General features: G+C 35.1%; 1 protein-coding gene across 1 annotated transcript in view; it reads right to left on the reverse strand.

The window, feature by feature from the left end:
- The window catches only part of LOC131166639 (uncharacterized), a 37,289-nt gene extending 11,410 nt beyond the window's left edge, over positions 1-25,879 (reverse strand). The window contains exons 1-4 of the mRNA XM_058125220.1: positions 25,724-25,879; positions 25,032-25,195; positions 24,907-24,965; positions 16,675-16,919 (exon numbers count right to left, since the gene is read on the reverse strand). Coding sequence (XP_057981203.1) covers positions 16,675-16,919; positions 24,907-24,965; positions 25,032-25,195; positions 25,724-25,879 — 624 coding nt within the window. The remainder of the gene's footprint in view (positions 1-16,674; positions 16,920-24,906; positions 24,966-25,031; positions 25,196-25,723) is intronic.
- Positions 25,880-27,447: the final 1,568 nt, after the last annotated feature.

Raw genomic sequence — 27,447 nt, forward strand, 5'->3', positions numbered from 1 at the left:
AGTTTGTTTTCTTTGAGAATAACAGCCAGAGGATTGAAAGTCATTTTAATCCTGAGAATCACATATTATAACAAATATGATAAGCAATAATAAACTTTTAATTCAATTAAAAGAATATGGTTCCCTCTACCAATATTTTCTTTTAAAGAATCTATCAGCAACCTAGCACACCGTGAGTAGTATACCTCGATGGGAGGTCGTCTACTATTCAACATTTGTGTAGACAGGTGAGGACCTATTAATTTTACTATCAAGGCAAGTAACTACGCCAAGGAAAATTAAACTACTGACTTAACTTTGGTCCTATAAACAATAGCAGTGACTCAAATGGTGAAAATACTATTATTCATAGCTAAGTGTATACCATCACATAATACCAGACCTATTGTCCCGTAATGAATCCCCAGATGGAGAGGTGACCCAATACTAACAATTACTAGAGTTTATACTTGGTGAGTCTGTAATTAATTACATCCGATGGGGAGGAAGATACTAATATCATCACATAAAATTAATTACTTCACCTATAAACTAGTGATGGAGACCATGGGACTTATATGTAATAAATTCTCTCACCCACTTAATTATTTAATTCATGAGGGGTACAAACACGTGTTTAATATTCAAATAAATTTAATATTCCAATATTGGTAACAAAATTACATGAAACAAATAAAATTCCAAATTTCCTTAATATTTTTTTTTTTATATTTGTATTATTACTTGGGAATTAATTTTATTCTCTAGTTGCACATGCATAAACCAACATTGAAATTTTAAATTTTACATGCTAATGACATGACGCAAGAACAACAAACACGCCAAGTAAGCATATATAATTAAGAAATATGATATAATAAATATTCGGCTATTATGGTCAAGCAGCGTGCATCATAACACCGTGAATCCTTGTTTGCCATCACGCAGTGTTAGGGTTCAGCGGGGCCCCAAGCCAGCGCCCCCAACGGGGTTCGAACTACCCGGTCAGGTCACAGGGGTCCAGGTAAATTTAAATTTAAATTTAAATTCAAATTCAAATTCAAATTCAAAATTCAAAAAAGGAACGAAAAATCGCATCACTGTTCTAGGGTTTTTCTTATTTTTCGCCACTGCTATGCACACGCCGTAACTGTGCCTCCTTCTCAAATGAAGTTGCATCAGATTATAAAATCCTATTCCTCCATAACCGGAGTTCACATGCTACGAATCTTGTAATAAACAATTACAATCACAAAATATACATTCATGTGATGAAGCTACATCAAATTACAAATTCCTATGTCTTCATAACCGGAGTTCACATATTACGAATCTTGTAATAAACAATCGCAATCACAAAACATACATTCATGTGACCATGATTGTCGAACTGAACACTGCAAAACAGAGGTTAGTACATACACACATTCTACCCTAAGCATGCATTGATTCGATTTTGAAAGAACACGATATTATTATCTGTATACAGTATCAACCAAGGCTCTGATACCAATTGAAGGGACTTGCGGAATTGCCCTAATCCCCATATTGTAGTACATACGGATAAAAAATAATAATTAGATCATGCAATCCCTAATTACGTGATTAGGATTATACCTGCAAGATCTATCTGGTTGGATCCCGAATCTACAAGTAGGAAAACGAACTCTTGAAGACAACTAGGAATCTTCTACTATATTCCTTGAACACGCCTTACTCCTGAGAGAGTGGACTCGTAAGCAGCTGCTAGGGTTTTCTTGTCTCACAAAAACGTCTGCCTCTGTGAGAGTTTGCTCGTCTCCTCTAACTGCTGAATGGAGCACATGTATATATGGACTACAGTAGGGACCTTCGGGCAAATATGACTAGGGCTTCCCACGTAATTAAGAATTCCTAATCCCACCCAAATTCATCCTTAATTATGTTAATTATAATTCATACCACTATAGAATTATAATTGTACTCCCTGTCATGCTTATTTATCTCCCCACGTAAAGATTACAGATACCCGTCTATTAAATTAAATTACTGAAAATTTAATTAATTGACATATTAATTTCATGAGACCTTCCACTTAACTTATTTGATGTACCGGATTCAAAATCCACGTGCAGGATTTGACACAATCAAAACTTATAAGCTTCCTCAAGGAGGTATCATGAATCCCGATACCAAAACGTGGATTCCATCAATAATTAATGTTTACCATACACATAATGTCATCACCCAACTCATTGAATATTTTGACCCATAAAGAATCTCACTGTTCTATGAATCAAAGTAATAAACATTATATGCACGTGTCAAATAATCATATCACGATTAAGAGCATAAGCACTCATAATAACCATGAGGCATTAATTCTTTTATATAATCAGTATAAAAACAATTACCGCAAGACGATCCTGTTCAATACACACAAAGTGTACTAGCACAAGGAGTTACCATTCCCAATAGTCCAGACAAACCTATTAAAACTTTGTGCTACAGTCCTACCAATGGTGTGTCCAATTCATTTAAGACTGTGAACAATAAATTTATATTTTATAAGAACTGATGATCTAATCTTCTGTGTATAAGTCATACTCTACACACTAGATCACCTACCATATAGAATAAAAGACACACATGCATAATCATTAAATAAATAATGTCAAGTAAACATTGCTCACAAATATTATTATTAAAATGGAATAAATGAAGTTATTAATAAATACTAAAACCAATTACATAAAGCATGTCTTTCAGTATAAATCCCTAACAAAAGACTATCAATATGTGCTTAAAAAATTAGATATGCTTTCCCTACACTGATTGGATTGATGGTAAATATGTGTGATTTAACCAGGTCTTTTTCCCCCTTGTTGATTGTTTACAATTATCTATTTAATGACGAAAATGATGATTTTCTACAAAATTTACTGTTGGAAAAAGTTTAATGCTGCAGGCATATATTGATTATCTAGAAAAAAGATTGGATGAGCTAGCAGAGGAGAACTATCACATTAAGCAATGGCAGGTAAATTAATTCTCTGGGAAAAAAAAAATGTAAAACAAAGACAAAAAATGTCATTCTTTGAGTTCATTATTTTGAATCATTTCTAATGGGTGGTTTATCTTATCTTTTGGTTTGGACCAGGAAGAAGCTATGAGGAAGAGAAGGCAAGAGGTAATTATGTGTAGAAATTTTTTTTTTTTAAATTACGAAATAGGAATAAAATAGCTAGTGTATGAGAATATAATAGAGTATAAAAATAAAGTCGGTGATATTAACAAATGACCATGACAAAGTAATTGCTATTCTAAACAATATGGGATACCATAGGAATAGCATCGCCTTATTTTGTGACAACGCATTGCTATTCCTAGTCTATGATTGCTTGCCCTAAGATAGCATTGCCTTATTTTGTGAACAATTATATTCCTACTTGATTTTACACTCCCATCCTATTCGATTCTACAAACCAAATGCCATTATATATATATATATACATATATATGTATACATCTATATATATATATATGTATATATATATATATATATATATATATATATATATATGTATTTATGCAAGTATATACATATGTATGCATGCATGTATAATCTGTTTTTTAAATTAAAGGAAAAATTAATTTATCTTGAGCTATGGGCCAGAGTGTTCCCTAATAGCTCTGCACTATCTTGAAACCATCCAAGTGCATCAAAAAAGGGATGGGTGGGCTCAGGAATGGCCTGAACATTATAGGTAGAGATGATGGGCCGCTAGCAGGGAAGGATGGTCATCAGGCTGCCAATTTGGGGCCCTTAATAAAGGAGAGAGCGCTGGAAAATATTTAGAGAGATTTTAGGCCCTAAAAATTTAATTTTTCCTGAATACTTTTTTGGTATGTGCATAAAAGGGAGAAGTATAGTACAACAGAACATTAATAGCAGGATGCACATGGCTTTGAGACCTAAAATTAAACACATCAGTAAACAACTAAATGATTTTTCAGTTATAAGCTTGCCAGAATTTGTTGTTCCATAATAACACCTACATAGAAAAAAATATATATTCAAACTTCTTAAATTGCTTTCACTTTTCCTGTAGCCAGTTCATGCATGTGTAAATTGTCTGAGCAACTTGATTATTTTGTGGATCAACAGTTGGAGCAGGAGATGAACAAAAGAAAACAAACGAAGGCAGAGAAGACATCAGAGAAATTTAGGACATTGAGAAGAACCTCAAGCTTCCCATTGTAAAGTCCTTGAGAAAAAACCGAGCTAATAGCATTGGCTATTTCAGATGCTTTATGGTAAAAAGATTAGCTAATTTAGGGACTGTAGAAACTGAATAAACTGATGTCATAAATTCATGAGATCATTTTCCAAGCCAGTTTGGATTAAGAGCATGATTAATTTTTGTCTTTAGAGTAGATAAAATGGAAATTTTATACTCAAGTTTAACAAAAATCAATGAGTGTTGTTTGTTTATAGTATCAGAGCAGGTCAAGCTACGGAATCCAACAACACTTCAACCACAAACTGAACACCTCTGACTTGATGACTATCTCCCAAGCCCAAACACAGTTTCAATCACATCTTACTAGTCAAACTGCACTGTACCAATTACCTGCTCATGTGACGGTCCCAATTGCTGGAAAAAAAATGCTTTTCTAAAAAAACTGCTGAACTTAATAAGTGCTCAAAAACGCACAACTCAATGCTCTTTTTTCCACTCCACATACTTTCCAAGACAGGGAATGGTACATCTATTACATATACTATCAGATTATCAGGATCCTGATCAAATAAAAAGGAAACAGTGAGTCCCTTCAAATTTTCTATGTTGGTCACTCCTCACTTCCCCACTATTTGTTTCATCCTTTTAGGATAAACAATTCATTGCATGTTCCTTCTAATGCCAAGAATTTATCAATGTTTCTCAACTCACTTTCAACATGATTGTTGATTTCATCTATCCCACTATTATGTCAAGGATTGCAATGGGAAGATTATGCTCCAAGGGATGTTTCATCGCATGCTATACAAGTTTGCTTCAAATTCATCATTCATCATCCATCATCACTACACCTCTGTCATGAGTTCTTCATTAGATTTGATTGAGGAACACGCTTCAATAGATGTTTGGTGTAATTATTTGGGTCACCAATCGGCCATTGTTCAAATGGTTGTTCATCATCATGAACTGCCAGTTCTAGGGACTAAATTACATATTATTATTATTTTGGGTTTCTTGCCTAATGGGCAAAATTTATTGATTTCCCTTTGTTTTTATTTTGTTTGAAAATCTACCTTATACCTGATGTATTGGCTCCAGTGCCTATGGCCTTATTGTTTCAAATAAAAGCAATCATTATTATGTTCATTTTAGCTACCAGTACACCAGATATATTTCGTTCTTTCTTACGCATTTAAAATCTGATGCGTTCAATATTTTTTGAGAGATTCAAATCTCATGTTTGAAAATCACTTCAACAAAACTAGAAAAATTCAAAATGATAGCACATTGACATAGGATAGTTACCACATTTCTTGATAAGCATAGAAAAATCACAGAATTTCCTGTCCTTAAACTTCTCATGCAAAGGAGAAAAATGGGCTGCTTGACAATGTCTGTGACATTTTTTAAAAAGGTTTCACTCTTCTAGCCAACCACCAAGGACCATGCCCCTTGCATACCAGGATGATGCATTTGAAACAGCAGAATATTTCATTAGTTAGATATCCTAATTTGTCCTTTATCACATCTCCCTACATCAGGAAAATTTTTGACATACTCCTGATCATAAAGTTTTTAAAATTTTGGGATTTCTTGCCTCTCTTCCAATGGGGGCCCTACAACAACCATAAGCTGGAATTTAGCTCACTTCCTGTTCCTAGTTTACAAACCATGTTTTGAATAGCAGTTAAACTGTTATGTTTACAAACCATGTTTTGAATAGCAGTTAAACTGTTACGTAACACTGTTACATTTTAGATTTTTGGGATCCCATACCAGTACATAACGTTATAGCAGCACAATGAAAGTCACAGCTGTAATGGCTGGTACAGAGAATTGTAGAAGCCCTAGCTCTCTTTCATCTTTGGTTGCCTCTTATGTTCTTGAGGATTCAAGCTTTGGAGTTCTCTTGATATTGTCGAATCAAGATTGATTATACTTTTGTAATCAAAGTTAGCTTTGTTTACTATTTCCTTGGAAAATCAAAGCTTGGGTATTCATTAGTTCTTGCATGGAACAACTTTCTCTGCAAGGTAAGCATCTAATCCAAGTTGTATTCTTGATATCCTGCATGTTGATTTCATGAAGGATTGAACATTATAGAGTATGCTTGTTTTAAGTTCATCATATGTGATGCGTGAGATTTTGTGTATATATATATATATATATACTCACACACACATATACATATTGTTCCTCCTCAGGTTTCTGTTTTTTGTGGTTTGGATGCACTTCAATAGAGAAAGGTTTAGACTTTAATACCCTATTTGATTAAAAATCGGAGACATTTTGGTTTGAAGATTTGGGAAAGACTAAAGAAATTGGAAATCATGTGATTGGAGTCTAGGCACATTAAAGTTGGAATTTTTTTTATAAATGGCATAACTTCATGAAAAGCCTTTTGATGAACAAAATAAGGTTTTTTTTTTCCCTTCTTCAGTTCAAAAAGTTTATGAATATCTAATTTGCCCTACTACTGTTGTGGATTTATATGGGGATTTCAATAGATGTCCTTCCATTTCATCTATGGCTGTGAATTAAAGGAATAAACAGTAGAACAATTAGTAAAAAGTCATAGCAAACCATGTAGCTACTTGTACTAAAAAAACAAGTAAGCATAATTCCTCCTAGACAATAACATATTCATGATTAATAACAATGATTTCATTGCTTGGTGGGATGTTTGATTTGGTGAATATTGTTTATTCTTTTATATGATGAGCACCTTAAAATCAAATTAGATTCGTTTTAATTAAAAGGACTTCTTAATTACCAATTTTCCAAAAAAGAAGACCAAAAGAGCAAATTGGAGCATGTAATGGGTATTTCCCGAGACCTACTAACCTTCCCAATTTCGCATCTTAATTCCCAAACCCTAGCCTTCCCTAAAATGCCTTCAAAAGTTAAAAGACAAAATTCATGTTTTTTTTTTTTTTTTTTTTGCTTTTTTTTCCTTAAAACAATAAGATGGTGTCCATCTCCTTTTCATTTTATTGGATTTCCATCATTTGAAAAACTTAGGATGATGGCCCATGGGGCTCCCTATCATCAAAGTGTGCAACCAAAGGTATGATGATTAGGATTTCTACCACCTAAAATAATGGTGGTAGTCCTTACATTAGGTGTGACAAGTTCATATTGGTCAAGTTAAATGTAGTAATGCAAGACTTCTGGCACAAGGTTCCTACTTCCTAACACTTAACTCGTCCAATTTAGGAATAATGGCAAACTCATGCCTTGGGAAGCTTGGAAAGGAATCTACTACTTTTTGCCTCAAAATCCACATTTTCCAAAATCTCATTTTCCTTAAATTATATATTACATCTTGTCAGCCTAAATTTATTAAATTTTTCAACTTAATTAATTTAGTGTATATTTTATGTACCTAATAGGAAAGGGAGCTTAGGCACAATGGTAAGGTTGTCGCCGTGTGACGTGGAGGTCATGGGTTCGAGGCGTGGAAACAATCTCTTGCAAAAATGCAAGGTAAGGCTCCGTACTATAGACCTATTGTGGTCCGCCCCTTCCCCAAACTGTGCATACGCAGGAGCTTTGTGCACCGGGCTGCCCTTATTTTTTTTTATTTTTTTTTTGTGTGCCTAATAGGTTAATCATGTATATCATAGAGCAAGCTAATGTATTTTGTTCTATAGTTTATTTACCACACAAATGATTAATGAAAAGTGAACATATATATATATATATATAGTGTAAATCATTTTGTGGACAAAAATATCCTTATCTTTTAAAAGTAATACCAAACATTCCTAAAAGAAGTAACTTTCTATAAGTATGAATAATGCAAATTATTTTGTGGACATGTTTATCTCTCAAATTACAACAAAATAATCCTGAAAAATAAATAAATAAATAAATTCAACCAAAATTAGACAAAATTGCATTTTGAATGTTAAGTTAATGTTAGAACCCCAAAAAAAAAATTTATTTGGTTAAAAAATAAAATAAATTAAAAGATATATACACCTATATCAATATTATAAATAAAAGTATGAATATGATAAACCATTTTATGGCAAAAATATCTTTATATTTTAAAACTAAGACCAAACATTCTTTAAAGAAAGTAAATTCAACAAAAATTAGTTGAAATTACATTAGTAAAATCTAAAAATAGATAATATAAATGTTTGAACCAAAAATGAAATAAAATAGCATTGCATATACATATCACAAAGCATGATTAATAAAAATAATTTCATAAAAATAAAAAAATAAAAAAACTTATTTTCTTTGTCAAGTAAAAAAATGCATTTCTGAAAAAATAAGTTTAATAAAAATTAGAGAAGTTTACATTTATAATTGTTTTGAATAAGTTAAGATTTGAACCTTAAAAAAAGTTCCATTTGATTAAAAAAATAAAATAAGCAAATGGTATTAAACTAGCTCTCTCTCCAAGGGTGATAGACTTGTGCTCATTAAAAGCACCTTAGCCAACCTCCTTGTCTATTTTATGTCTCCACTTCCCATCTCTAGAGTAGTTGCCAAAAGATTGGAAGGCATTCAAAGAATAGTCCTTTAGGTGAACAATGGGAGAGGAATTCAAATATCATCTAGTAAGATGGGGGGTTGTTAAATAACCCATGCAAAAGGGAGTGCTCGGTCTCAGATAACTTCTCACTTTTGATAAGGCACTCTTGGGGAAGTGGCTTTTGAGTTTCATGTCTAAGAAATATTATTTCTGGAGGGAAGTTAGTGCTACTAAACAGCTTAGTTGCCTAGTGAAGTGTGACAGCAATTTTCCTCAGAAGCTCATTTGGAAACCAGCAACTCTGTCAAAGGTTGCACATGGGAGGTTGCACTTGGCAAGATCCTCACTTATGATAATCTTCACAAAAAAAGGCTTGACTCTCATGAATAGGTGTTTTTTGTGCCTTGAGGAAAGGGAATCAGTGGAACACATCCTTCTTCACTGACCTTAGACCAGGAACCTCTGAGCTTGGCCCTTTCCATGGTCAAACAGAAGTAGGTCGTTGTAGCTTCGATTTAGGGTGAGATCAGAGCTTGAAAAGGAATCCACTCCAACAAAGGTCAAAAGGAGGGCTCTTACCCTAATCCCACTTGCTACTTCTTGGGTAGGATGGAAGGAAAGGAACAAAAGGGGTTTGTAATGCAATGGCAGGCTATCATGCATAAAATGATATCTATAATCACTAATTAGAAGTTGATAGTGGCCAAAGGTATGGGCGTTGGAAATTGAATCATAAAAACCAAGTTGAGTGATCTCAGAATGCATTGATGGAACCATCAACCATGCCATAGGCACCTATTTCAAACCATAAAATTCATTTGGAAGTTAACAAACATGATTTGAACAATGATTGTTCCAGAAGTTGGGAAGTTGGTCCATATGCACTTGTTAACACTCCATTCATAAAAGCATTATTGATATCTCCACAACCCATAAGAGTGAGCAAGACTATGCATGACCTGGATGGTGGTCGGTTTAATGATGAGACATTAAGTTTCTTGCAGGTCTTTTCTTATTTGATTCGTGAATCGTGATTATTCCTTTTTCCCTTTACTCTTTGATTTAGAAAGCTAAAGTTCCTTAAAAAAACTAAGGCCTTCACTTGGAAATTGATTCTTGAGAAATTGTTCGTATTTTTGGCGAAAATTGAGTCTTCACTTTCACTTGATGGTTTTTTAATACTATTGTGTTTAGGGGGTTTGCTAAGGGAAAGGATAGGAATGCTTTGTTGCTATTATGGGCATACATTTTTTGGCTGTTGAAGAATGCCAGAATTTTTAAACATGTGACTACTTCTATTAACACACTTTCGAATAGAGTAGTGTTTTGTGTGTTTCCGTGGGTCTCGACAAACTATTTCCTTTTACATGTTTCTTTGGAAGAAAGAGGCATTGGTTGTACATTGAGTTGTCTTGCATTTCTTTTCTTTGTTCCTAAAGTTGTTTTCTTTTTTGTAAAGGAATGGCTTCTTATCTTTGTTCACCTCTTTGTTTATCAATATATACACACACAAAAAAATGGCACGTGCTTTGCACATGATTGCATGTGAATAATATTGTGTAAAATATTTTTACAATTTTCAAATAAGTTCATATACATTTTTAAAACAAAATAATATTATATTTGCACATACTTTTTAGTTGACAAACATTAAATTATGAATACTACTATAACAACAAGCCTTAAGTCCCAATAGGTGAGGTCAGCTACATGAATCCTTTTCTACTAATTCACCTTATTGCTCGGTTAGCTTAAGAGCTATTAAATCCTTCCTCACTAGCTCATCCCAGGTTATTTTAGGCCAACACCTACCCCTTTTAATACCAGGAGCAATAACTAGCTCACTCCTCCTTACAAGTGCGTCACTAAGTCTGCATTTCAAATGCCTAAACCATGTCAGGAATGCCTCCCTTATCTTGTCTTTGACCGATGCTATGTTTAGTTTATTGCGTATATGTTTGTTCCTTAATTTATCTTTTATTGTTGTACCACTCATTCACCTTAACTTTCGCATTTGAGTAACTTTTACTTTTTGTACATGTTGTCTCTTAGTTGCCCAACATTTTGATCCATAAAACATGATTAGGTCTTATAATCGCCTTATAGAACATTCTTTTTTTAATTTTAAGGGTATTCTACAATCACACAACACGCATGATGCATTCCTCCATTTTACCCAGTCTACTTTAACTTTATACATTACATCCTCTTCAATTTCCCCTTCCGCTTGCATGATAGATCCAAGATATCGAAATCTATCAGTGCTATTAATTTCTTGATTATCTATTTTAATCTTCTCTCCAACACTCCTTACATTACTGAAATTACATTTCATATATTCTATCTTATTCCTACTTATCCTAAAACCTATAGACCCTAAAATAGCTCTCTAGTTCTAACTTAGATTCCACTTCACTCCTACTTTCATCAATTAAGAAAATATCATCAGCAAACAACATACACCAAGGGATCTCATTTTGGATATTCCTAGTGAAATCCTCAACCACTAAAAGCAAAAAAGATAAGGACTCAAAGTAGAACCTTGATGCACACTTATTGTGATTGTTCCCTGCATATAGTCCTAATGCTAGTCGTTACTCTATCATACATATCCTTAATGACCTCATTATGTCTACTGCGTACTCTCTTCTTTTCTAAAACCCTTCTGTTTACAAATAGTAAATTATAAATATTCGAAGTTATTTATAAAAATGTATATATTTATTAAACTATAAAATACAAACATAGACATGAGATATTAATATAACACCGTGTAGATAAAGAGATATATAAAATCTTAAAAATATAGGGTCATGATTTGACAAAAATGTTCTAATCAAAATTATGTAAGATACTAAATTTTAATATTTATATAAATTTAAAAAAAATTTACATCCTTTTTTATTGTGAAAAATATCTATACATGATTTCCTTCCAATGAAAATATTAAGATGTTTATTGCAATTTTTAAATTGTGATTTTCTACCTAAAATCTTTATAATTTTTATTTTTTAAGTTTACTTATTGATAAATTGATGAGTTTTTTTAAATTCAAATAAACTTAAAATTTATTATTTGCAATGTACTTCTAGGTCTATATTTTTATTTCTAAAATTGAATTTTTAGAAGTTAATTATCATTTTCTAAATGATGTTAGACACTTCGCAATAATTTAGAAAATGTCAAAGAAATTTACCATTTTTTTTGGGATATATACTTTATTTAGTTTTTTTTTTTTTTTTTTCCCTTGTTAGCAAAGAGATGAAATATTATTAAGAAGACCAGGCATCAAGGAGATGCTGGTCAAGGATCAAAAGCAACAAAGAACAATACAACTTTCACTGTAGTACATCAAGGAAATCAAGGATTACACAAATGTCCCTCCTAGGCATCCCATTGTGAACTAGCTCTTTTATTCACTTATTAGCATATATTATCATTTTTGGTGATGAAGATCATCATGTTCAGTTTGTTATTTATTAGCTCAACAAGGAATTCGCCCCCACACACCTAAGTGGTCTTCACTATTTTTTACTCATCAAGACTACATGACTTTTGCCTTCCCTATGTCTGTCATAAAGCAAATACATCTCTAAAATTCTATATAATGTCAAAATAGATAGAGCTAAACTAATGTCCAGTCCTACAGCTTCTATGTTTACAATTATCTCAACATGATTGGGAGATGAGGTTGTCTGTATATGGATGGAAGGTGAAACACTTCTTGTGATCAATGTATTCTCAAAGCTGCCTCTTAGAAGAACCTTGGACAACAACCAAGATTTGGAAGGGACTCTCCTTGAACTGAAAGGAGAAGGAGATTATGCATGGGAGGACACACTTTGAAATATTTTGCAGAAAAAAAATTTGCAAAAATAAAGAGTTGACATAATTTATCTCTACAAAATGCCATATCAAATGTATAGCTTCATGGTACAGATCTAGCCTGCAGTATATAGGACCAAGTAAAAGGTTCCTAATACCAACAAAAAAAAAAAAAAACCCTCAGCCATCTTTATAGTTATTGGAAGAAACCATGGACTGATTACCTTACTTGGTACTCCCAAAAAGGCGCAGAGAACCAACAAGCTAAGATAGTTTTTGGACCAAATGTCTACTTGCTCATCTTGCAATCATAGTGACCATAGAAAAAGGAGATCTAAAGGATGAAGTCACCTTCATTGTCTACCCATCCCTAATGCACCCTCATAGAAGGGCAATAGTTGCTTGGTCAGCCTTGCAACTCCAAATTTATCTTTAAAACAACTAGCCTCATGAACACATAAATCCTCTAGGGTAAGCACAATTTCACCACATGTGGTTAGTGTATAAGTGGGAATGTTGAGTCAAGGTGTTTTGACACATGCCTATGTCTCCGTCCGATTGGATGTCAAATCGAGCACTTAAAAGAATGGCATCCAACACTCATAATTGTTTCAAACTCTCCTCATAACTTGGATCTTGAGAATATAGACATAATGGAACCAATTCCAACTAATATACATAGTTCCTGACACGCCCAACTTTGTAATGAAGAGCAAAAGCTCCTATCTTCCCATCTTGAAACATAACAAGGAACTCTTTGGGATGTTGAAGCAAAGGTCAGGCCTTAGTCCTGACATCATCATGTGGAGTTCTGTTTCTCACAGCAATGCCTATATTGTTTATTCTTCTTCACCTCTATGCAAAAGGAATTGCTTAATATTATATGGTCCCACCAACTTTGTTTGTCTTGAATAGTCAAAAAATCACTAGACTTACAAATCAACAATTGTCTCCTACTATGACCTCTTGAATATGCAACCTTCCTTGCATGGGAAACTTCGTCTAAGGAGGTGATCTCTAGGCTAGAATCTCCCTACTAAGTTTTTCCTTCATGTAGAACCATTTTTGTAGGTACTCCAAACTCTTTGTGTGGTAACTTTTAAATGCGTTGTAATGCAACGGATCTTGTAATCCAAAACGAATAAGAAGAATAGTGTCAATACAAAAAAATTGAGAAAAAAAAAAGAGAAAAACACTCAAGGAAGTTCACATTCTACCATGAGTTACTATTTTACGCAAATTTTTTCTCAAGGGTTAAGTCCTAAAAAAAAATGCAAAAAAAAAGAGGGCAAAGATGGATATTAGTGGTGGAGGCAATGCGATCAAGCCAGTAGGCCAGAGATCAAAGCCCACCGCCGACTTCTCCAAGGATGTAGGCATGGAGCCACTACAATATGAATTCTTTGTCATTTTCTTAAAAGAAAAAAAATAAAAAAATAAAAAAATGGGAGGGTTTAGTACCTTGTAAAGTCCAGTCCTATAGAGCGAGTACCTGCAAGGACAAACTCCAAGAGAGTCAATCTCTGCATGAGCAAATTCCTGTGGGCCCACAAAAGCAAGTCCCTACCAGAATAAAAAATGCAAAAGTTGACCCCCACAAAGAACCAATGGTTGTGCTGGACAAAAATTTCCTTCTTCTTGGATTTAATTAAAACATTTTTTTCTTAAATCTTTAACTTCGCCAAAACCTGAAGATGATTTGATCTCTGGTCTTAGCTTCTCACTCCTTTCTCTCTACTCCTTGAGTTCTTACTTGTGAGTGTAGGTTTGAGGTGAAGTGCTTGGAATAATAACAATAGAGATATCTCCTTTTCCTTCTCGATGTCTATTATATCTTTCCTATTGTGTCATATATTATGCGAGTCCTCTCTTTTTAGAAACTCGAATTACCATACTTTTACTAAAATTTCTTTACTTTGCATCTACTCGATTTAACAAAGTTTCATACACGGGAATTTCTTGAGAAGATTTGAATGTGAATGTGTGAAATTACTATTTTTACCCTACATTGTGAAATTGACTAACGTTAAACTTATATCCATACAATTATAAACTAATTATTAAAAATATTATATTTGCATTATTGTAAGAAGTCAAAATTGGTAGCACTCACCAGATTGGCTACAAAGACAAGTAGTAAATTTTCTATTAATCTTGGTATTGGGATGTTCTCAAGACTTGTCTTGGTGGGCTTGAATCAAGATTTGCTAAGGGGAATCCTAACCCCTTATCCTTTCCTAGATTGCTCAAATGTCCACCATTTGTCATTCGTGACACACATTTCCTTCTCTTTTTCTCTCAGCTTAACCATGTGTCATAAGTCACAACTCTATTAACCCAATAATTTATTTTACATTCTCAGTGATTGATATGGCATAAAGTTCCCTTATTGGAAAATCACATCTCACAACCTCACAACTTCTTGTTTCTCTCCTATAAATAGCCCTAATATTCTTCAATAGGGATCTTTGGACGTTGAAGCAATCTCTATCTCACCAACCCCTTAACTTGAATTCCCATTAACTTGGAGAATCACTTTAGTCACTTGCCACCATTGTAACAACCCAAGCTTGTTAAGGGCATTATACTTTTCTATGACTGCTTATCTTGTATACGTAGGATGGGTAACCATCAAGTAAATAGTAATATAAGTTTTATTCCTTGAGTGTGATAATGCCCTAGTATAAAAGGGAGTATGACTCCTCAATCAATTTTATGTTACCTAGCATCAAAGCGATAATAACGTCAAAAGCTCTTTAGGGAAGGGTGAATGTTCATCAATCATTGTAAAACTCACTAAAATTTATGAACATGTTTAGCCTACTTGCCTACCTCTCTAAGACCATGTTGCCTACAAAGGTGTCAAGAATGAACCACATTGTTTTACTATTTACCACGTGACTCTTGTCTACTTGCTTACTTGTTTACCCTAAACCCTAAAACCCTAAACCATAAACTGTAAACCTTAGATGGTTAAAAATTTGCTCATGTGGTGAAACCATGGTATCCTTTCAACTGACTAGTTAAGAAAGAGTGCTAGCAAGGTGTGGAGCGCTTGGCCCATGACCACCATCCACACTTGAGAGTCTTAGGAATTGCCTAGTTTTCCTCTCTAGACCCTTTTTAGAACATCCACTACTAGCGTGCGACACAAAATCTCCTCACCTCCGAAGAAACCACACATAAAAAAATAGTTAACCCTAGCTCTAGAAATTTCATTACCCTTTAAAATTTTCCCTCCTCACAGCAAGAAACCCCATTGGAATTCAATGCAAAACATGGAGATGCATCAATGCCAATTGCAATATAGGATTAATCACACAAAATAAATTAGAAACTGAGATGCCCAAATTTGGGCAATTCTGCCACAAACCACCCTTCAGAACCTGATCATCACAAAGCAAACAATCGGAAGATGCGCAAAAAAATTCATATGAACCGGTAAATAATGTTACACCTCTCTAAGCACACCACGCAAAACAAACTGATGAATAGGGGGAAACAAAAATGAACAAAAGGGTAGTCCGTAGAATATCACATGACCCAGAATGAACGCTCCTTTTGGAATTTAAAAAATATAAAAATAAAATAAAAATAAAATTATAAAGAAATTTAATTTTTTTATATTTAATTATCAAGAAAATTGAAAAGAAAAATAGAAAATATATCAAATGAATGGACAAAAAATTTGGTTACATACATCATTTAAGTTTAATTTTCCTTAATTTTTAATCATATTAGAACAATTTTTTTTATTTTTAATAATTTTTAATATATAAAAATAATAATAATAATAATAAATAAGTTTCCGCTCATTTTCCTTTTTGCTTTCTTTTCCCCACCAAAACCCTTAATCCAAACGGCCTAAGTAAAAACTTCCCCAGCATTTGTTTACTGAACCCAAATAAAGGAGAACTTGCCCAACCTAATTCAAAAAAGAAGCATATGGAAGAAAATTACAAGGCGGTGGGTAACAATTGAAAGGAAACAGAGGAAAACTACACAAAAAGATGAACGGAGAAGTGAACAAAAAATCCACTGGAGGAATCACAGGGGCATGACAGCAACCCATTTGCGGAACAACCTTGAACCACTAATTGAAGCATCATAAAAGAACAAAACAGATAAAATAGCATCTTGGTCTCAGAAATGAAGTACCCGTTGCAGCTGCAGATGCTTCAAGCATACTGGAGGCAAGAAGGCCGAAGTAGTCAAGCCTATCAGCACATGCCAAAGAGGGTCAGAGTCCGAATCATGAACGTAAGTATTTAGAAGTGACTTCCTACTTTCGAGGCGGAAGCCCTTCCAATCCTCTGCAGTAGCAAAGATGGCAAAATGGAAATCAAGAAGCTCCCTTGTCAGTGTGAGAATAGAAAATTTTCTAACAGGCAATAAAAATAAAACTGTTTGCCAATGTTATAGGTATTAGGGATTTAAAAACAATAATCACAGACAAGTAAAAATAAGCACGCAAAATAAGAACACCCGATCTAACGTGGTTCTGTCTAATCTGACTTGCGTTCATAGAACACACCCACTTTACTATAACTTAGGAAAAGTACAAGAGTATGAGACACCATTCAACTCTTTTCTCACACATTTCTCTTTTACCTTCGGCACAATACTCTCACACTCACTCACATCACCTTCACGCACACATTTCTCTTTATATAGTTGAATGAGATGGATAGTAAAGGAAGGCATTTTAATAGAATTCAATGGGATAGATTAGATGGATTAGCACACCGACATTCTCATTCCAGCACATCAAAGCTGGTTTCTTCGTAGCTCATCCTCATCAAGTCTCATCATCAATACTCCGTTTCTATTTTAGCTTAACAATCTCTCACTTTGAGACAGAGACACCATCTCAACTAGTATATAGATAAATGATGTGCTCAAATTTGTTTTCAAGCATGAAGACCAACTGAAGTTTAACTCAAATTCAGTTTCTCTATAGTCACCACTTTTGTCAACATATCTGTTAGATTCCTGCTACTTTGGATTTTTTCAAGTATGAACACGCTGTCCTATAATAGAGATCTGACGAAGTGAAAACGAAGTCTAATGTGTTTGGTTCTAGAATGAAATGTAAAGTTCTTTGCCAGATGTATCGCACTCTGACTGTCGTTGTGCAAAACATTTCTCTTCTACTTTATTCCGAACTCTATCAACAAACCTTGAAGTCAAATCATCTCTTTACTGGCTTCTGTCACTGCTACATACTTAACTTCCGTAGTGGATAGGACAACAATCTTTTATATCTGTGACATCCAACTAACAGTTGTTATGCCAACAGTGAACGTATATCCGGTAGAGCAAATCGGCATCAACATATCCTTGAATTTTTAAGTATCCTTTGTCGAAACATAGGCACTTATTAATAGTGTCACGTAAATATCTCAAGATCTACTTCACTGCTTCCTAGTGAATCTTCCCTGGATTTGACATGAACCTGCTAACAGCTCCCACTACTTGACTAATGTCTGGTTTAGTACCAACGATGACGTACATAAGACTTCTAATGACTGAGGCATAAGGTACCTTAGCCATGAAGTCCTTCTCTTCATATGTCTGGGGAGCCTAATCCTTGGAGAGACGGAAGTGACTGGCCAATGGTGTATTTATTGCATCAATGCTCCTTATGTTGAATCTCTGTAAAACACGGCTAATATACTCCAACTGAGATAACTGCAACGTTCCCCGTTGCTTATCTCTGGAGATCCGTGTGACAACCCGAATAAAAATGATATTTAAAGTAATAAAGAGGAAGGGAAATGGAAAACAGTAATACAAGGAAGAGGTCGACGACATTGCACTTTAGGAAGGAATAACCAAGAGAAATCACCAGGGCTTCATTGACGAATACAGGGGATTTGTCGACGACGGTATGAGAAAATTCTTAAACGAGGGTTTAAGAAAATTCATCGACGAAGACTGAATTTTGTCGACAAAGAAATACCGAGAGAGATTTGAGCCGATTGAATTTCGTCGACAAGGATTGAATTTCGTCGACGAATCTATTAAAGGATTCGTCGACGAATGATGTGGCTCGTCGACGAATCTAGTTCTATAAATACTAAAAATCCGAATTTTAACTTCATTACTAAGCTAACTCTCTCCTCTCTCTCTCTCTCTCTCTCTCTCTCTCTCTCTCTCTCCCCTTCAGTCCTCTCTCTCTCTCTCTCATCAATTTTGGGCCGGATTTATGCTGGATCGACAATCCGAAATCACCACAACGCTCCTGGGGAAGTTCTCTCCAAATTTGCCGGAGCGGATCGTTGGTGAAAGCAAATTGGAAATCATCCCTAAGTTGAGGTAAGGTTTTTTTAAGCCAAATTTGACCTTACAGTAGTTATAAGAAATGATGTACACGTAAAAATACTGAAGTTTAATACTGAGAGTTTTTAGTTTTAGGGTATTGATCAGGAAGTCCTACAGGGGTTAGACTAGGATATTTTAGGAGCTTTCTCAGTAGTCAGGTAAGGGAATAAACTAAAGTAGTTATTTTCCATGCAAATTATTATTATTTATGAGTAAATTTATTTTTAGAAAAGCATATGTTATATCTGTATATCACGAAGGAATTGTATATTGAGAAAATACTGCTTATTTTTTGAAATGAGTATGTATGTATGAGATGTCAAAAACTATGATTTTAAAGTATAATGTATGCTTTTATATAGCAAATGTGTAGCATGAATATTATTTTTCATGAAAGAATATCATGATACGACGATGATACGAATGAAATATGTTTTGTGAATTTATGAAATAGTACAGTATATTATGATAATTTTGGAATGCATGGTAATTGATTTAATTTCAGAATGATATGTATGATATGTTCGCCACGAGGTCGTAATTATAAAAGATGCTATATAATCATGTACTATATGTTATCAAAACCCAGATGTTAGTTTAGTTCAGTTCAGGAGCTTGGTACCATAGCAAATGTTAATGATCAGATTAGTGCTAACCACCCCAAGAGGGGGTGGGAGATGGATAGTCGATATGAATTTCAGTAGAGTGTGGACGTCCACCTGGTAGTCCAGACCAGGATGTGGCGGGCCCATTGTACTTACAGACATATTTGACTCGGCAGTGATCAGCCAGCCATTGTCGGGTCCCGCCTTCGGGCTGCACAACCCGTCATGGGGGGTAATACATGACATTAGCTAACTATTCATCCTGGGTATATTTTTAGTATTATCAGTTATAACAGATGTTTTATGTACATTATGATTTATTAATAAATATGACAGTATATGAGAATTTAGTATGTTATGATGAATGTTTACCAATATATGAAATGTACTATATATGTATATCTGCATTAAATGTTGATGTTGCCACACAGCTGTATTTAGTTTATTTTTCCTTACTGAGAAGTGTCTCACCCCCAAACTTAATATATCTTTCAGGAGACCCTGAGTGACCGGCGGGTCGTGACCACCATTGAGTTTACTAAGTTACCCCGTTAGGAGAGTAAGCAATGTACTAGGATCAGAATTATTTTGGTTATGCGATCCTAGATGTATTTTGAAATATTTTAGAAGAATGTAAATAAATACAGTATTATAGGAATGTTGATAACTCTGGTATTATGTCTTATGGTTGGATGTTGAGATTTTATGTTTACTGCTGCTTAGGTTTCCGCTATGAGTGACAGGTGTCCCCGTTACCCACGGGTGACTTTTCCATTTATTATGTTACATTTTATATAAGGAAATTGAGGACATTACAATCCGCATCCCAAGTATCTATTTTTTTGAACCCAAGTCCTTCATATCAAACTCTTTTGACATTTGCTACTTCAATTTCCTAATCTCTTCTATATTTGGTCCTGCGACTAACATGTCATCGACATATAGCAATAGAATGATATAACTAGACTGATAACTCTTGAAGTAGCAATAGTGGTTGGCATTGCACTTCTAAAAATATTTCCTACACATAAAGTTGTCAAATTGTTTGTACCATTGCCTGGGATCTTATTTGAGACCATATAAGTTCTTCTTCAATCTACACATAAGATCATCTTTACCTTTTACTGAGAATCCTTCTGGTTGTTGCATGTAAATCTCCTCATCAAGATCACCGTGAAGAAATGTCATCTTCACATCCAACTGCTCGATATGTAGGTCCTCCGAGGCAACAATGCTCAAGACAGATCTGATGGTTGTTAGCTTCACAACTGGTGTAAAGATGTCAGTGTAGTCAATTCCTTCCTTCTGCTCGAAGCCTTTGACTACCAATCGGGTTTTGTACCTCCTAGATCCATCATACTCCTCTTTGATCATGTACACTCACTTGTTGTGAAGAGTCTTCTTACCTTTGGGCAATTTAGATAGTTCCCACATTTTATTGGAGGTGAGGGACTTCATCTCATCCTTCATCACAAGCTCCCATTTTCTCGAATCTCCCGCCTAACATGCTTCATCATAGCATCCAAGTTCTCCTCCATCCGTAAGAAGTAAATAATTCATATACCTCTTATTTGGTACATGCAGTCGAGAAGATCTCCTAAGCTCTTGAGTTAGAGTAGGAGGCAGTGGTGCGACGATCTACTCCACAGGTTCCTCCGCCTAAGGATTTTCAGTGTTTTGATGTTGTGTCTCCTCCACCTAAGGATTCTCGGTGTTTCTCTGTTGTGTCCCGACACCTTCTAGGGCATCATCCAAGTTTACATAGGTTGTTTCATTCTAAACTGGTTTTGTGGGTTCTGTTGTGTGTTTGTTTTTGTACATCACCTTTTTATTGAAGATCACATCTCTGCTTCTAATCACTTTCTTGTTTTCATCGTCCTAAATGTGATACTTATACTTATCTTCACCGTAACCAACAAAGCTGCATTTCCGAGACTTTGGATCAAGCTCATTTTTGAGATGATCACTAACATGCACATTTGCTACACAACCAAAAACTTTCAAATGTGAAAGTCTCACCTCTTTTCTACTCCATAATTTTTCTAGTAGACTATGGTCCAATGATATCGATGGACTCCTGATAATCAAGTATGTTGTTGTGTTGACTGCTTTTGCCATAAACTGTTTTGGTAAGTTTAACTGCATACACATGCTTCCAGCTTTTTTAGTCAATGATTGGTTCATCCACTCAGCTACGTCGTTGTGCTGAAGCGTACTTGACACAGTTCTTTCCATCCCAATACTATGCTCATAGCAGAATTTTTTGAACCTAGTGTCTTTATACTCACTAGCGTTGTCGGTTGACAGCTTCTTGATTTTTAAACCAGTTTCATTTTCAACCATTGCTTTCCAAATCTTGAAAGCATCAAAGACATCATATTTATATTTCAGAAAGTAAACTTATAACTTCTGAGAATGATCGTCAATAAATGTCACGAAATAATTCCTTCCACCTGTGGATGAGACGGTCGTCGGTCCCCATCCATTTGAATGGACTAGTTCAAGTCTCTCCTTCTTTGGGGTACTGGTGTATGTCTAGAAACTAACCCTCTTCTGTTTCCTAAGTATGGAATCCTTGCACATGTCAATCTCTACTGAGCATAAATCACTCAACTTTCACTTTGAGTGCATCACCTTAAGTCTTTTCTCACTCATGTGATTGAGTCGTTGATGCTAAATATTGCCATCTGTGATGCCTCAAACCTGCCAAGTGGGGCCCGGGTTCCACGTGTTTCCATTTACCTGTATCTCATACTCTAACATCAATTACGTAGCGGAAAAATTAAACTAACATCCATTATAACATACCAGAGTTCTATATATATATATATATATATATATATATATATATATATATATCCCAAAGTTGTATTCTCTGACATCCAATATTCACAAATATATACATCTCTGAAAACTTAAACGAAACCCAAAAATATATATCAAAATTCTATACCCTCTCTCTCTAAAAAATGTTATGCCAAGCCCGGAGCTCACTGAGCTTAAACACGCGGAGGTCCTGAAAATGATGAAATTCATATCGGGTGAGACACATCTTAGTAAGAAAGAATAGAATAATACCAGTGTGTGGCTATCATGAGGTTTTTGTACAAAATGTAATCATCATTTACAAAATAATCCACAATTATGAAATCATTCTCTATCCCTACTCACACACATGCAATGTATTTTATTAATGAGAGTTTTCCAAGGATTGAGGTGATTACCCGCTCATACAAGTAGCACCCCACTACTTCGATACCTTATGCAACCAGGTATGGCTACAACAATCGCTCATCAGCGCACTAACCTTACTCAGTAAGCCCTCAAGTTGACAGTTTGTCTCGTATTCACATGCATTCACACAATTATTTATCAGCGAAGGTTCCCGAGAATAGGAAAGATTACCCACCCATACAAGTAGCTTCCCTCTGCCCTAATATGTTATGCAGCCCAATATGGCTACATCTAAAACCTATTAGGGCACTTATCTTTCTCAGCAAGCCCTCGAGCAGAGAGTTTACCTCGCCCCAAATAAATATAATACTACAATATATAATACATTTATACTTTACTCTGAATCTGCTATCTCTATTACATTTATCTCATCATGATCTCAGCTCCCACATTTCACATTATTTCACATCACATTAATTCATTTCACATTTCACATCTCCTGTCTTCACATACTCAGTATTCGCAAATATTTCACATACATCATTCTCATGTTATACATTGGTTAAATTAAACAATTATGCATTTAGAACTCACTGTCAGATGGATAATCACTATCATGCTTCCTCCGTGATGGGTTGTGCGACCCGTAGGCTGGACTTAACCTTGGTCAGCCCACCAAAGTTAAATTAATAACAACCTCTTTAGTCTGTAAGTCAGATTGGTTGTTCCCATATTGGGACTCCAAGGGGACTCTACCCTTCTCAGTCCAATCGACCATCCCATCTCCACACTCTCTCTAAGACATGTGGCTGCACTAAGCTCTGTAGAAATCAAGCGCAACAACATTGTGCCTACTATAGTCCACAGGAGTTCTCAAATCATACATTACAATTTAACATTTACATTCTGATCTGATTAAACAATTCACGTGCAGTATAAACCTAATACATTTTAGTATTTCCAACATGTCATATATATATCACAACTCAACTCGGTATTTTCATTTTACTCGTGCCACACATTTAAATAATACGCATAATTATATCATTTAAAATAATAAGCCAACCCAGATTCATCATCTGTTTTACTGAAAAATACACATCATTACTTTAATCATTCCATTTTCACAAGTAATAACTAATAACACAACCCTAGGCTCAAAAATTTAAATTTAAACGATTGGCTTTCAATACTCACAGGATAATCATATAAATACGCAAATAATTTCCATTTTAACCAATGAAATTTACAAATCTACTGGCTTAATCCATTCCCCTTACTTGGTTTCCTGAACTACGCCGACAAGGACCCCAAAACGATGCCTACGGCGCTTACCTGAACCCTGATTCAATAACCCTAGTTTATCAACTCAAACCCCAGATCAACAATTATTAAACATCTCCAAGCCCATACACCCCTTTTAAATAATTATATACTAGACAAAAGGCTCATTTCTACCGTTACCTCAACTTTAGGGTGATGCTTGGAAAGATCCCGTTCAAAAATAATTCCTCCTAGATCCTCGTAACGGCTTCCGATCGTTGAATCAGGTGACGAACGGCAGGAAAATCGAAGAGAGAGAGTATGAGAAACACCATTTTTAGAGAAAAAAAAAGTGAGTAATTTAGGTTTCTTAATGAGTAAGAAATAAGAAATTCAATTTATAAGTCGTTGACTCGGTCAACCTCGTCGATGAAATATAGTCTTCGTCGATGAGTTGCAGAAGAACGTTCGTCGACAAAAGAAGGACTTCATCGACGAACCCTAATCCTGAAATTTATGTCGTTCGGGATCTCTTTGCTTATGATGTCTGAACTTCGTCGACGAACCACAGAAAGACATTCATCGACGAAAATAGGGAATTCGCCGACGAAGCCTACTGTTTACTTTTTAAAAATTTTCCCTTTCTTCATTCCTTTATTATTTTCCATAAATAAATTTTTAGGGTCTCTACATTCTCCCCTCTTTATAAAAATTTTGTCCTCAAAATTTTGCTACTCACTCATTTCCACATTTCTATAATTTATTAACTCACTATATCTCATACAATTCAGTATATAGCACAATCTAAATTTTTGTATTAACTAAAATTAAATAAAACCTTCATTATCTTAAACATAAACTTGTACTTGCCCCCTTGGCAATATTTGCCTCGGTCGGGATCATCATGTACACACGTGTTGGACCACCTCCACCTCGGGGTACGTGTTGGTTTCCCAGATCTGATTCGGTGAAAGTGCATTAGGCAGTAGTTTGCAAAAATTCCTCGCAATGTGCCTTGATTTACCGCACCTATAGTAGCTGGGACCCCCAATTCGATAGTCACTCCTATGTCTCATATTACATCTATGGCATACAGGATAAGATGAATCACCCTGATCACTAGGATAACCTCGATCCCTCGTCTCCTACCTCGAGCCCACAGTATCCCTTCCTCTCTTCCACGATCCCTGACTAGCCTCAGCTTGAAAATTGGGAGGTGCAGGCCTCTTTCTTTGCTCTAACGGCTCTGTACTGCCCTGCAAGCTCTTCTCTAGTATCGAGGCCTTATCTACCAAGTCCAAGAAGTTTTGGAACTGGAACCCCACCACAAGCTAAAAGATATTTGGTCTCAGGCCTTTTTCGAACATTCTGGACTTTCTCGCCTTATTCGGGATCATAAATGGTGCGAAGTGAGATAGTTCCACAAATTTCGTTGCATACTCCCCAACAGTCAAATTCCCCTAGGTCAGATTGGTAAATTCTTCAACCTTTTCTTCTCTGGTAGACAAGGAAAAATACCTATCAAAGAATAGCTCCTTGAATCAATCTCATGTCAGTGTCACCTTTACCAGTCTCTGTCCTTCTAACAGTTTCACCAAAAGCCACCAATGTTTCGCATCTCTTGTCATCTTAAACGTGGTGTAACGGACCTTCTGCTCGTTTGTGCAGCCAAGTACTTCCATTATCTCCTTAATTTCCTAAACCTAATTCTCTGCAACCACTGGATCAGGTCCTCCCGCAAAAGTCGAAAGGTTCAATCTCATGAACTCCTTGATGCTATAGCCTTGGTCTACAAATGGGCATTTATGCTCTCTATGATCCTTCCTCATTTATGCCCTAACCTGATGGGCTATACCCCTCAGCATCGTGGAAGTATCTGCCCTAACTTGACGGGCTATACCCCTCAGCATCGTGGAAGTATCAAAGTCCTCCTCACTAGATGCTTCTGAGTCATAAGTTCCTTCTCCAATATCTACATCATTACCCCTAGGATCCATCTTGAAAATAGGACAAAAAAGAGTTAAGAATTCCATTATCATAACCTACTTAAAACAATCATTAAACTAAAATCCAATATACATCCAAATTCTCAACTTAAGGACCAATCCTACAGCTTAGAAACAGAATCATCTAAGGTTTGTCGTGGTTTTTCTGAAATCATCAACTGCTTCAGAAAAATCACAGTAAGTCATCGACGTACTTCCGCTTCCAAGTTACAAGATAAAATCTTATAACTCTCAGCACCTAACCTACCCATTTCCTATCCTCATTGTCATTTGCTCCTATACTCTGCTATTAATCATCCTAAGTCTACAGAACCTAAAACGTAATGCTCTGATACCACCTTGTGACGCCCTGAAGCCACCAAGTGGGACCCGAGTGCCACGTGTTCCCATTTACCTATATCTGATACTTTAACATCAATTACATAGCGGAAAAATTAAACTAACATCTGGAAATTAGGAATAGCTTCCCTAGAAGGGGGTGAATTGGATTCTAAAAAAAATTTCTTTTGATTCCTTTTAAAATACCTTAAACTTCTTTTATTTCTTTTAACCAATTCTTGACTTGTTTTTTTTTTAATTCTTTAATCAATCAAGAACTTAATTCTTTTATCCAATCAATAACACAATTAAACAACCAATTAATTAAACACAATCTTCAAACCAAACAATCAATTTATTTGCCAAGTACAAGATAAACAACAAACAACCAAACCAAGATATAAAATATTCAACACTTTGGTAATATAACAACTCAAGATGGTTGTTTGTTTATATTTGCCGAATTTGAACCAAGCCCTGTGGTGAATGAGAATTTATGCTTGCTGATGTAAAGCCCTGTATAGATGAATCAAATCACTATTTCTAAATATTTAGAACTCAAATAAACTCTTGGTAAATTTATCTTTGGGATGTTAACCAAGTAACATACTCCCATAAGGTTTTTGCAAGATATGGTGTAACCAATGTACTCCCTTTCAGTTTCCGCAACCCAAATCAAAATTAAACCTTAAGTTTGTTTGATTTCCAAATATTACGTAGTATATATGAATATCAAATAAACCATCCACGCAATTTAAATATGCTGAAAATAAATAGTAAGGGAAAGAGAGAATGAGATAGAGATTTTTACGAGGTTCGGCTTATACCCAGCCTACGTCCTCGACTTTAACAAACCACCAAAGGATTCACTAAACTTGTTAACGGGTGGAACAAAACCTGATTACAACACTCCTTTGTTAAGGCTAGAGCCCGCCTTCTCCAAATGATATCCCCTCGTCCGGTCACTCCTTAACTAGGCTAGAGCCTGCCTTTCTAAGCAATATCCCTTTGCTTAGCCAACGATCCAAACAATCCTTGGAATCGTCAATCTTCAAGAAAAATAAAAAGAATAGCTGTGTACAAGAAACACTCTCTAGAAAGAGCAAGTTAGTACAAGTTCAGGTCTATATACTTCAATGTAAAAATATCAATATGAAATAGAATGAAGCTCAAGTGTATAATTCACCAATATCCTTCTTAGACGAGGATTAAGCAGTAGGAATTCAGAGGAGGAAGGATTA

The sequence above is a fragment of the Malania oleifera genome, chromosome 10, assembly GCF_029873635.1.
Source record: "Malania oleifera isolate guangnan ecotype guangnan chromosome 10, ASM2987363v1, whole genome shotgun sequence".
NCBI classification, from domain to species: domain Eukaryota; kingdom Viridiplantae; phylum Streptophyta; class Magnoliopsida; order Santalales; family Ximeniaceae; genus Malania; species Malania oleifera.